The 12,138-nt window shown below is 39.9% G+C and overlaps 1 protein-coding gene across 1 annotated transcript in view; it reads right to left on the bottom strand.

The window, feature by feature from the left end:
• The window catches only part of LOC138794189 (uncharacterized), a 316,322-nt gene that overhangs the window by 73,716 nt on the left and 230,468 nt on the right, over positions 1-12,138 (bottom strand). The window contains exons 83-84 of the mRNA XM_069972965.1: positions 9,613-9,679; positions 1,127-1,330 (exon numbers count right to left, since the gene is read on the bottom strand). Of these exons, the coding sequence (XP_069829066.1) occupies positions 1,127-1,330; positions 9,613-9,679 (271 nt within the window). The remainder of the gene's footprint in view (positions 1-1,126; positions 1,331-9,612; positions 9,680-12,138) is intronic.

The following is a 12,138-nucleotide window of genomic DNA, read 5'->3' as shown; positions in this document are numbered from 1 at the left end:
AAAAAATACTTTTAAACTTGAAGCCTATGCCAAACGGGAGCATCTGTGCCCTAACTTTGCACCACCCCTCTGTCCCTCCTCCCCACCCTCTTCATCATTAGGAATGCCACTGAAACATTTTCTCCATGCTAAACATTGCACAGGTCCTTAACGATCCAGCCCATGTGCCAGGCTGCCACAGGTGGGGAATAGGAGGCAATGTGCCTGGAGCATTCCTAATGATGAAGAGGGAGGGGAGGAGGGACAGAGAGGTTGTGCAAAGTTAGGGCACAGATACTCCCGTTTCGCACGGGTTTCAAGTATTTTTTTAGGACAATAACTGCATCACCTGCCGAACGGACCGCAGGGCATATCTTGAATTAAAAGCAGTTATCTAAAGGTACAAGTGGTTTGGAGGGGGAGGGTCAGATTGTGGGTACAGAGTCGCTTTAAGAAAAACTAAAAGGTCTGAGAACCAGAATTCTTGCCGATTGGTGGGTGATCAAATACTTATTTCATAAAATAAAATGCAAATTAATTATTCAAAAATCATACACTATGATTTTCTGGAATTTTTTTTATAGATTCTGTCTCTTACCATTGAAGTGTACCTACAATAAAAATTACAAACCTCTCCATTTTTAGTAGGTGGAAATACGTGTAAAATTGTCAGTGAGTCAAATACTTCTTTTCCTTGCTGTATGTCACCACTGATGTTTTCTTTGACAAAATAAAATATAATGCACGGTGTGACCCACGAGAGGGGCACTGGACCTGAAGACCTACGGCACACCAATGGGCGCAGATACCTCAATCTCCCATGTGGTCACAAGGGACTCTTGTGACCATGTGGGAGACTGAGGTATCTGCGCCCGTTGGTGTGCCATAGGTTTTCAGGTCCAATGCCCCTCTCGTGGGTCACACCGTGCATTCTGTCCAGACCCTTGTTTTGGGGTTCTTCGGCTGAAGCAGCGGTATTTCTTCTCCCAATATGCTGAATAGAGTTGTGCCTATAACTTAGCACAACTCAATCAGGTGAGCCTCTTCCTTCACTCTTTGACTGAAGCCCTGTTTGCCTGACATACTACACCAGGAGGCGCCCCTGTGCTTTTTCTTCTCTCCCCACAATAAAATATTCTTTACTTACCAGCTATTTTATTGATGCCTGAGCAGAAATTATGAAATTCTAGGTCACTGGACAATCTTTCAACATATCGACATAAAGCATCAGGAAAGTGGTCTGGTTTTGTTGCACGAACCACCAGTAGGTAGTGGAAGTCATCCAACTGAGACACCCCATCACCACATGCAGGAAGCTGAACAATCCTTTTCTCTGCAGTCTCTTTTTCACCTGGTTGGTTATATAAAAATGTGACATGAACACTTTCCACACAATTTTTTTTACAATTTTCAATTGAAGTTTTATGAAGACAGACATTAGGTTATAGGGTTATTAGTACACATTTCATTGTTGCCTATTAAATGCTGTAACACTGGGAAAAACTGAAGTGTAACAACTATTGCCAGGCTGACAAGCCATACCAGATCATGAGATGAATAAAAAAAAAGTGCCTAGATGAAATTGAGAAAGACAGAATTTTCAAATGCAATATTGGGTACAGTTTTTAGCACCACTATAGAAAAATAGAAAAACATAACAGAGCAAATGAAAATTCAGAGTGGGGAATTAAGCATGAAGACAACCTAGACGTGACATTGCAAATGTTTAGCTTATCTCTAACGTTTCCTAGAGGTGGCTATATCACAGTAATAGCCAAACAATAGTTAGCAAAGACTTCAGAATAGAAGTATTTAGGGGTAGTAATATCTAACTGAAAGCCAGGAAAGCAGTACAGAAGCTGCTCTGCTATTCCCTGCTGCTGCCCGTACTCATTTCCTTGCTAAAAGACAATTAAAATGTCCAACCTATGCACAAATGGTACCAATAAAAACTACAGGGTATGGTACATAAAATAAAAGTTTTTAATTTTTAACAGCAGCAAAGCACAAATGAAACTTTACAAATTGAAAATTATTGTAAACATACTAACCTGGAGGAACACAGAACTACACAAAATAGTTGATGTTTTGTTTTTTACTTTTCTGTTTCACATATTACCCTTTATTGTAAAATTAAAGATGTTGTTACAAGGTACAATTGATCCCACACAAAAAAAGTCTAATATGCCTCAGTAGATGAGAAAAAAGGAGTTATGGTTCGTAGAATGAGAGGAGGAAAAAATAAAAATTTGAGTAAGCAGGTGAGCCCCTTAACATAGCGCCAGGAAAGACCTATGCCGAGTAGGATCTGGCTTTTTCATTACTGATCTATGTCTCAGTTATAGAATACCATGAGCTGTCAAGAAATAAACAGCATGAAAAATCCTAAAGACAACATGCATCACTTTGTGGTCTGTGGGTTATTTTTTTGCTATATATTGTTAAGATTTATGTGCCAGAGAGAGCTGGTGCTCTTGTACATTTAACGTGTTTGAAGTGTGGAATTATTATTATTTCTACTTTACTTTTACCAATCCATTGGGCTCTCAGAAAGGCTGCACAGACCTCGCAGCTGGGTTTTCTATCCTACTGGTGGTTCCAGGCATTAAGTCCCTGTAAATTGCTTTTTTAATCATGTGGGCGAGACGAAGGGAGAGCTGTGACTAGTCATCTGGGCGGTGTCCTAGTCATGGCTCTCTGCATGTCAGAGGGAGAGCTGAGCGGTGTCCTAGTCACGGTTTTCTGCCTGTCAGAGGGAGAGCTGAGCAGTGTCCTAGTCACGGCTCTCTGCCTGTCAAAGAGAGAGCTGATCAGTGTCCTAGTCACAGCTATCTGCATGTCAGAGGGAGGGCTGAGCAGTGTCCTAGTCACAGCTGTCTGCCTGTCAGAGGGAGAGCTGAGGGGTGTCCTAGTCAAGGCTTCCTGCATGTCAGAGGGAGAGCTGAGCGGTGTCCTAGTCACAGCTCTCTGCCTGTCAGAGGGAGAGCTGAGGGGCATCCTAGTCACTGCTCTCTACCAGTCAGAGGGAGAGCTGAGGGGTGTCCTAGTCACGGCTCTCCGCATTTAAGAGGGAGAGCTGAGCGGTGTCCTAGTCACGGCTCTCTGCCTGTCAGAGGGAGAGCTGAGCTGTCACCTAGTCACTTCTCTCTGCCTGTCAGAGGGAGAGCTGAGGGGTGTCCTAGTCAAGGCTCTCTGCCTGTCAGAGGGAGAGCTGAGTGGTGTCCTAGTCACGGCTCTCTGCCTGTCAAAGGGAGAGCTGAGGGCCGTCCTAGTCACGGCTCTCTGCCTGTCAGAGGGAAAGCTGAGGGGTGTCCTAGTCATGGCTCTCTGCCTGTCAGAGGGAGAGCTGAGCGGTGTCCTAGTTAGGTCTCTCTTCATTTCAGCATGCTCTGCGGGGGTGATTGACAGGCAAAGTGGTCTCTGATAAGGATGGTCCGAATTTACCGAGGTTCGGGTTCATATGAACCCGAATGCTCAGCATCAGATTACCACTGTCTGGCTGCTCCGTGCAGCGGGTGGATACAGCGGGAGGACCGCCTGGAAAACTGGGATACAGCCTATGGCTATGGCTGTATCCCAGTTTTCCAGGCGGGCCTCTCGCTGTATCTGTACGAATACGGTTCGGACCATCCCTAGTCTCTGACATGTATAAACAATGCTAAAAAGCAGTAATAAATGACATAAAGTAGTATTTACTGCAATTCACTGAACAAATTTTGTCTTAACACGCCCACATTTTGAGAGATTATTGTAATAAGCTATACAATTTCTTTATGCAATAGAAATCGCCAGCTGGTGACTAATAAGTAATAAGGGTAATAAGTTAGAAAACAACATTGACAGAGTTGTACAGTGCAACAGGAAGTAACCTGTTCTACTGCAGATAAGGCAGAGCCATGTGCACGGATCCAATGCAGAGACACTCTAAATCCTTGCAGGTCAGTACTATAGAACTGTGTGCACCCTGCCTGTCGCTATACTGTATGATATCTCCAAACTGTAGATATTTTCTTTTACAATTACTAATACCAAATCTATACACAATTCCTTTATTCTGTTCTTTTCTGTAGGCCTCTGTATAAAACTGCAGTTATATGAAAGAACAGTAGGGCCCCACACAACAGGACCTATGAGTGCTGCTTTATGGTTCCATAGGTTCGGCCTATTTATAGGTTCAGCCTATTTGTTGTACATTATGTATAATGAATAGCTGCTTATTACAATTACATTTAAAATATGGTAAAAAGATTTGATAACTCTCGAAATCAAAGGGGTACTTAGAAGATTAAAAAAACTATTCTTAAATAAACAAGTGCCAGAAAGGATTGTAGCTTATTTCCATTTAACTCTCCCGTCTCCCAGTACTTATCAACTGCCGTAAGCCTTGCAGTAAAAGGTGTATTCTTTCCAGTCTGACACTCTCTGCTGCCACATCTGTGGATGAAAGGAACTATCCAGAGCAGGAGAGATTTTCTATAGGAATTTGCTACTTCTTGAACACTTGCTGACATGGACAGAGGTGGCAGTAGAGAGCAGCTTGTTAGACTGAAAAGAATACACCACTCTCTGCAGGGCACATAGCAGCTGATAAGTACTGGAAAGTTTGAGATTTTTAAAAAGTAGTAATTCATATCATCTTTTCCTTCTGCTTCTGAACATACAGTAGGGGTTTTTAAATTTAGATTGAGAACCACAGAAGGGGGACAAGGACCGATTTAAGTGTTGACAAGTTATGTCCTTTGGGCTATGTTCACACTACGTAAAACTACGGCCGTAGTTCTTGCCGAGTTGAACATAGCCTTGTGTGCAATTGGATCCCGGCCGGAGCATACACACATCGTATATGCTCCGGCCGGGATCTGTGCGGCGCCAGAAAAAACTGACAGGTCAGTTTCCTGCGGCCGGAATGTCTGTTCACACAGTTCACACCGCTCGCTTCACTGTGGGATATGGGAAGCTCTGATGCAGGCACTCGCTGATGCGCCCGCATCAGAGCTCTGCGGCCGGAAAGATCATCCGGCCGAGATGATCCGGCCAGAGACGGGCCGTCCCGTGAACGGGCCGGTCTCATACGTAGCGTGAACATAGCCCTAAAGTAAATAAAGGACATATTCTAATTCTAAGACTCTGCTTCTTTAGTGGAAGACAAAGAGGATTCACAACAGGAACAGGTATGCCAGTTACAACTACTTTCCTATACACGACCATACACTGCACAACAGGATGCAGACTTGAGAATACATATTAGCACTACTTTAACATGCACTCAGTTATAAAGTACTTCGGGAACTTTTCATTTTCTTCAAAGGTCCACATTAACCAGCCAGCCACTCCATGAATATAGAGGCTCTATATTGATATAGATATATCTGATTCCCCTGTATTTCAGATATCAGCTGTCTAACGTTCAATGAACACAATTTACGAATAAGTAACACTTGATTGCCTATTAGGAATACAAGACAATTCACTCGAAGCTTCTAAAACAGTTGTCTATTAGTGAATGTATGGAATGGCCTTATGTAAAAGACAGTGACTATCGTAAGTAGTCGCTGATCTGCACGGAGCTATCCTTGGTGCTGGAGGAGTTAAATGAGTTAGTGAGTAACCTGATGTTCATTTACGCCTGAAAAAGCAGGAAGACCTTCAAACAGTTTGACCCAGTCCCTCCTGCCTTTCCATTCTGAAGGATGCCACTTAAATATCTCCAGGGACACATGATAAATGAATCCATTAGGATTGTAAAATGGACTGGGGGAGATACAGTAATTCAGAGTCCTAGGGCACAACCTTTTCTTCATTGTGTTATTAATGCATGGCAGGCGTGGAGAGAAGATGCACTGTCACACAAAGTCATTTACGCATTATTATGAATATATGTGAGTGTAAGCGCTTTATGCTCCTATCCAGTCTCGACCAATATGACCTTAGATAAGAGAATGGGAAACAACTAAATATAAAAATAGAAAAAATAAGCATTGATTGTAGTTTTGTACTGACATTTTTTACTGCCCTGACCAACAGACAGTTATATGCATGGGACATGTTACAGCATAGCCTTTGCAGATATCATCCACCCCTCCGCCCATAATATTATAGGAGAAGTCCCACCAACTGTAAAAAGGGCAGGCAGGCGGGGGTGGGTGAGAAAATAACATAAAATGAACTCAACCCATCCCCGTGCTTTTGTAGTGCCACTCCTGGATTCCATTCACATGAGCCGCTAGCTGCAATGTCATGACCCCAGCTGAGTAATTGCCAAACCAGCCAATCAGTGACTGGGGAGGGACACCACCCCAGTGACTGACTGGCTGAGCAGGTAATCACTTTCATTTAATAGACAGCTGACAATGGTTTTATATATATATATATATATATATATATATATATATATACATATAATATATATATTTATATATATACTACCGTTCAAAAGTTTGGGGTCACATTGAAATGTCCTTATTTTTGAAGGAAAAGCACTGTACTTTTCAACGAAGATAACTTTAAACTAGTCCTAACTTTAAAGAAATACACTCTATACATTGCTAATGTGGTAAATGACTATTATAGCTGCAAATGTCTGTTTTTTGGTGCAATATCTACATACTGTAGGTGTATAGAAGCCCATTTTTAGCAACTATCACAGTGTTCTAATGGTACAATGTGTTTGCTCATTGGCTCAGAAGGCTAATTGATGATTAGAAAACCCTTGTGCAATCATGTTCACACATCTGAAAACAATCTCACTAGTTACAGAAGCTACAAAACTGACCTTCCTTTGAGCAGATTGTGTTTCTGGAGCATCACATTTGTGGGGTCAATTAAACGCTCAAAATGGCCAGAAAAAAGAGAACTTTCAACTGAAACTCGACAGTCTATTCTTGTTCTTAGAAATGAAGGCTATTCCATGCGGGAAATTGCTAAGAAATTAAAGATTTCATGCAACGGTGTGTACTACTCCCTTCAGAGGACAGCACAAACAGGCTCTAACCAGAGTAGAAAAAGAAGTGGGAGGCCGCGTTGCACAACTAAGCAAGAAGATAAGCACATTAGAGTCTCTAGTTTGAGAAACAGATGCCTCACAGGTCCGCAACTGGCATCTTCATTAAATAGTACCCGCAAAACACCAGTGTCAACATCTACAGTGAAGAGGCGGCTGCGGGATTTTGGGCTTCAGGGCAGAGTGGCAAAGAAAAAGCCATATCTGAGACTGGCCAATAAAAGAAAAAGATTAAGATGGGCAAAAGAACACAGACATTGGACAGAGGAAGACTGGAAAAAAGTGCTGTGGACGGATGAATCCAAATTTGAGGTTTGAGTTTGAGGTGGATCACAAAGAAGAACGTTTGTGAGACACAGAACAAATGAAAAGATGCTGGAAGAATGCCTGATGCCATCTGTTAAGCATGGTGGAGATAATGTGATGATCTGGGGTTGCTTTGGTGCTGGTAAGGTGGGAGATTTGCACAGGGTAAAAGGGATTCTGAATAAGGAAGGCTATCATTTAATTTTGCAACGCCATGCCATACCCAGTGGACAGCGCTTGATTGGAGCCAATTTCATCCTACAACAGGACAATGACCCTAAACACACCTCCAAATTGTGCAAGAACTATTTCCAGCAGAAGCAGGCAGCTGGTATTCTATCGGTAATGGAGTGGCCAGCGCAGTCACCAGATCTGAACCCCATTGAGCTGTTGTGGAAGCAGCTGGACTGTATGGTACTCCAGAAGTGCCCATCCAACCAATCCAACTTGTGGGAGCTGTTTCTAGAAGCGTGGGGTACAATTTCTCTAGCTTACCAACAGATTAATAGCTGGAATGCCAAAGGTGTGCAATGCTGTAATTGCTGCAAAAGGAGGATTCTTTGACAAAAGCAAAGTTTGATGTAAAAACAATGTTATTTCAAATACAAATCATTATTTCTAACCTTGTCAATGTCTTGACTCTATTTTCTATTCATTTCACAACGTATGGTGGTGAAGAAGTGTGACTTTTCATGGAAAACACAAAATTATTTGGGTGACCCCAAACTTTTGAACGGCAGTGTATATATATATATATATATATATATATATATATATATATACTTCCACAATGGAGAGCCCTCTGCTTTAATGGTGCAGTGGGTGCCAGCAGCTGGAGACCGAATCCACGTCTCCCCTTTTGCTAGTCCAAGAACTCCACGGCACAACCAATATAGTGAAAAAAAATCAAAAGGTGTTTATTCCATAGTCAGTAGAAAATTCACATGCTTCACATGCATGTAAATTTTCTACTGACTATGGAATAAACACCTTTTGATTTTTTTTCACTATATTGGTTGCGCCGCAGAGTTCTTGGACTAATTACAAGTAGTTCATAATAGGATTACTGATTGTTGTGCCTACGAGTCCATTTACACAGAGAGATGTATCTGACAGATTTTGGAAGCCAAAGATCTGTCAGATAAATCTGTCTGTGTAAACGCAGCATTAGGGTCCATTTACACAGAAAGATTATCTGACAGATTATCTGACAAAGATTTGAAGCCAAAGCCAGGAACAGACTATAAACAGTGATCAGGTCATAAAGGAAAGCCTGAGATTTCTCCTCTTTTCTAATCCATTCCTGGCTTGGGCTTCAAATATTTGGCAGATAATCTGTCAGATAATCTTTCTGTGTAAATGGACCCTTAAAGATGCAACCAATTTCGTTTTTACGCGGTAATTCTTTTCTCCTCGTATTTTCACCACTTAACCCCTTCAAACAAAATTGTTTTAAAACTGGTGCCATAAAAGTATGCAGATTTGGGAATTCCTACTATTAAAATCTTAATCTTTCCATTACTTATCAGCTGCTGTATGTATCTTTCATTTTATTGTATACTTTAAAAAAACAAACATAAAAAGAGATAAATGTGCTTACAATTGCCCTATTCTGACCCTAATTACATTCTTATTTTATAATCTGCCAGGCTCATTTTTGTGCTGTGATCTGTAGTTTTTATCAGTACCAGTTTTGCATATTTATAACTTTAAAAAATATATATATTCCACTTTTTTAAGTGATGTGACCAAAAATCTGAAATTTGAGCAATTTGTACTTTGTCATTTACATTGGAGGATCAGGAATGTAAAAGTTTGTTTAAATTTTTATATTTAAAAATTTAAAACACTTTTAAAAACTTTTTTTGTCCCAGACTTGTATGAGAAATCATTTGATTGCTGCCTAAACCTCCCTATAGACATCATGATATACATCAGATGTGTCAAACTCAGGCCCTCCAGCTGTTTTAAAACTACAATTCCCATCATGCCTGGACAAAGCTAAAGCTTTGGCTGTCCAGGCATGATGGGACTTGTAGTTTTGCAACAGCTGGAGGGCCTGAGTTTGACATCCCTGATATACATGTATGGTATGTGTCATAAAAGGGTTGACTTAATAAATATTCAGTGAAACATTAGAGAATGTTAGTGCTGACTTATGTTTAATTAAGAAACATACTACTTTTATATCATTTTACCATCATTGACTGACCACTGATCAAGAAAGTAATCTATATACAATTGCAGAGGCAATAACTAAGCTTAGTTTGGAAAATGTTTCGGCTTTAGTGAGTCAATGGTAAAAACACTTTTGCATAAAAATGTACCTGTAATGTCATTATCTGGGTTCTCTTTTCTGTACCATTTCTCCCATTCTGAAGAATTTTCTGTAATCTGCAAAAAATAATATATCTTTAAAAAGACCAAATAATACCAATATAACAAAAATTTACAAAATTGTTGGGAGTTAGGCTATGTTCACACTACGTAAAAAACGCGGCCGTATTTCATAACAACGGCCGTTTTCACAAATAACAGCTGTTGTTTGCGCAATTATCGCCCCAATGTTTATCTGTCCTTACTCCACGTATAGCATCTACATTCACCAAAAATCATGAAATATTGCAGTTTTTATTCTCACCAATATGGAGGCTGCCATAAAGTGATCTGTACAGAATTACATAAGGGGTGACACCACTAAATAGATAGCAACGGTATAAGATAAGAGCAGCTCTTTTTGGAATAACCTCTTTAGAAATCACAGAGTCTGCTTAGTAATGTTTCACAATTATTTTGTTGTCATCTATATCTATGAGGCTTCCTATAAAGCAGATCACCAAATGCTGTTAAAGCATGTTTCATGTATTTGTAACACTAAGTAATTCTAGGTGATACATGCCCTTTAAATTTTAATTTGGGGCACATCCTTGGTCATGTGACTGTGCCTGAGCACACCAGAGGAGCTGGAAATAAATAATGAAAGTGTACACAGAATATACAACACCCACAGAAGTCAATTCAATGCTAGTTTATTGAAAGGTCCCAGACAACCCCTTTAAACCCTTTAAACAAATAAAATCGTGCTTAGATGAACCATAAATGGAAGCAAAGGTACCTCATATAGACTGATCACCTACTGGTTTAAGGCCAGACTTACAAACTGTTACCAGAATGTGATATTACGCAAGGTGGTGATGATTGTCATTATCACTAGTTTACTGCATGATCAATAACAATCAAACTACTCAGTAACTGAAGAAAATTTTAAAACAACAATGACTGAGCCCACCCATACCACCCAAACATCCCATGCGTTAGTGAATTTTTTCATCAGCAAAATTCTCCTGATTGCAATTAACTATTTCTTTAAATCCGGCTGCTATACAATTTATGATCAATAAGCCTGGGATCACACTACATTATTTTTATCCGTTTTTTGCAAAAAAAAAAAAAAAAAACAGATGCATTTGTGTGCATCCGTTTTTACATTGACTTCCATCATAAAAAAAAAAAAAAAACTGATCAAAACGGATCCACACAAAAATAAGGTCGACCACGTTTTTTGTGTACGTTATAATGGAAGTCAATGGAAAAACAGATCCAAGCGGATGTACACAAATGCATCCATTTTTTTCATCCGTTTTTCATCTGTTTTTTGCAAAAAACGGATTGCAAAAATGTTGTGTGAACCCAGCCTTAAGGCTTAAAATTAGTTACTTCGGTGGCCAAAGAGCATATGCTTCTATTGGCGTTGGGAGTTATGTTAACACCACAATCTAGTAACACGTTTCCTTCTACATAACTGTAGAGAACAATGAGGAAGGTCTATCAATAATGTTACAAGGGCAAGTTCTGGCTCTGTGTCATTTATCTGAGCAATGTCCGTGACATATGTAACATAGTCCATGATAAATATCTATATTACTATAGAATGATAAAGCATATGCCACTTCTGGACCAGGTCTGATTTGTCATACATGTACTTGACTTTCTTAAGACAAAACAGGAGGAATTCTTATATTATTTGCAAACTGTCTAAAACTTTTATTATCGTTGCAGTGAAACCACAGGTCATAGGCCATAGGAGAGAGAGAGATCTGCAGCATGCAGATGTAAAGTACAAAAAAACTGTGTTTATTCTACCCAAAAGGAACAAAAAAATATTTCATATTCTAGCAGTGGTTATATGGGAGTGGTACATATTTATAGATGCAAGTAATATATATGCATAATTGAATAATTGACAATAAAAGTGGAAACTCAAGAACAGCATAAGTGCAATAAATTTCATTACATAGAAGTGCATAATAGATTCATCATCTCATAATATAAACATCAAGTGCATATAGTTCATTGGTGATAAAGTGCTAAGTGTCAGAATATAAAATTACATGGTTCATTCATTATATATGACGGGGGGAGGGAGAAGGGGTTTGGACATTACTCACCAGACAGGTGTAGAACACAAGAAAGATGGCGTGTATTGCCCCAGAGCCTAGCATGGGGCTCTTGTGAGTGCACAAGTACGGTCAGAGAGCCGCCCCTAACAACCATGAGCTAATAGTATGTCTTTAAAACAGTATACAAAACGATATATATTTGATTAGCCGCCATATTATGTAAGAAGAAGGCATCACATGGCGTCACCATAAAAATATTTCAAAGGTTAAAAAAAAGTTCCTATACACATGTAAATGTGAACAGTGTCTACAGGGAAAAGAAATAGAAGTCTCTTTTGGATGGAATAAACACAACTTTTTTTGCACTTTATATCTGGTATGCAGCGGATCACAGACTTTCTGTATGCTAGTGGACCGCCAAGGCACATCTGTGTATATATTAGTTTACATATA

Source organism: Dendropsophus ebraccatus, chromosome 5 (genome assembly GCF_027789765.1).
Source record: "Dendropsophus ebraccatus isolate aDenEbr1 chromosome 5, aDenEbr1.pat, whole genome shotgun sequence".
NCBI lineage: Eukaryota > Metazoa > Chordata > Amphibia > Anura > Hylidae > Dendropsophus > Dendropsophus ebraccatus.
This window is presented reverse-complemented; position numbering and strand designations above follow the sequence as displayed.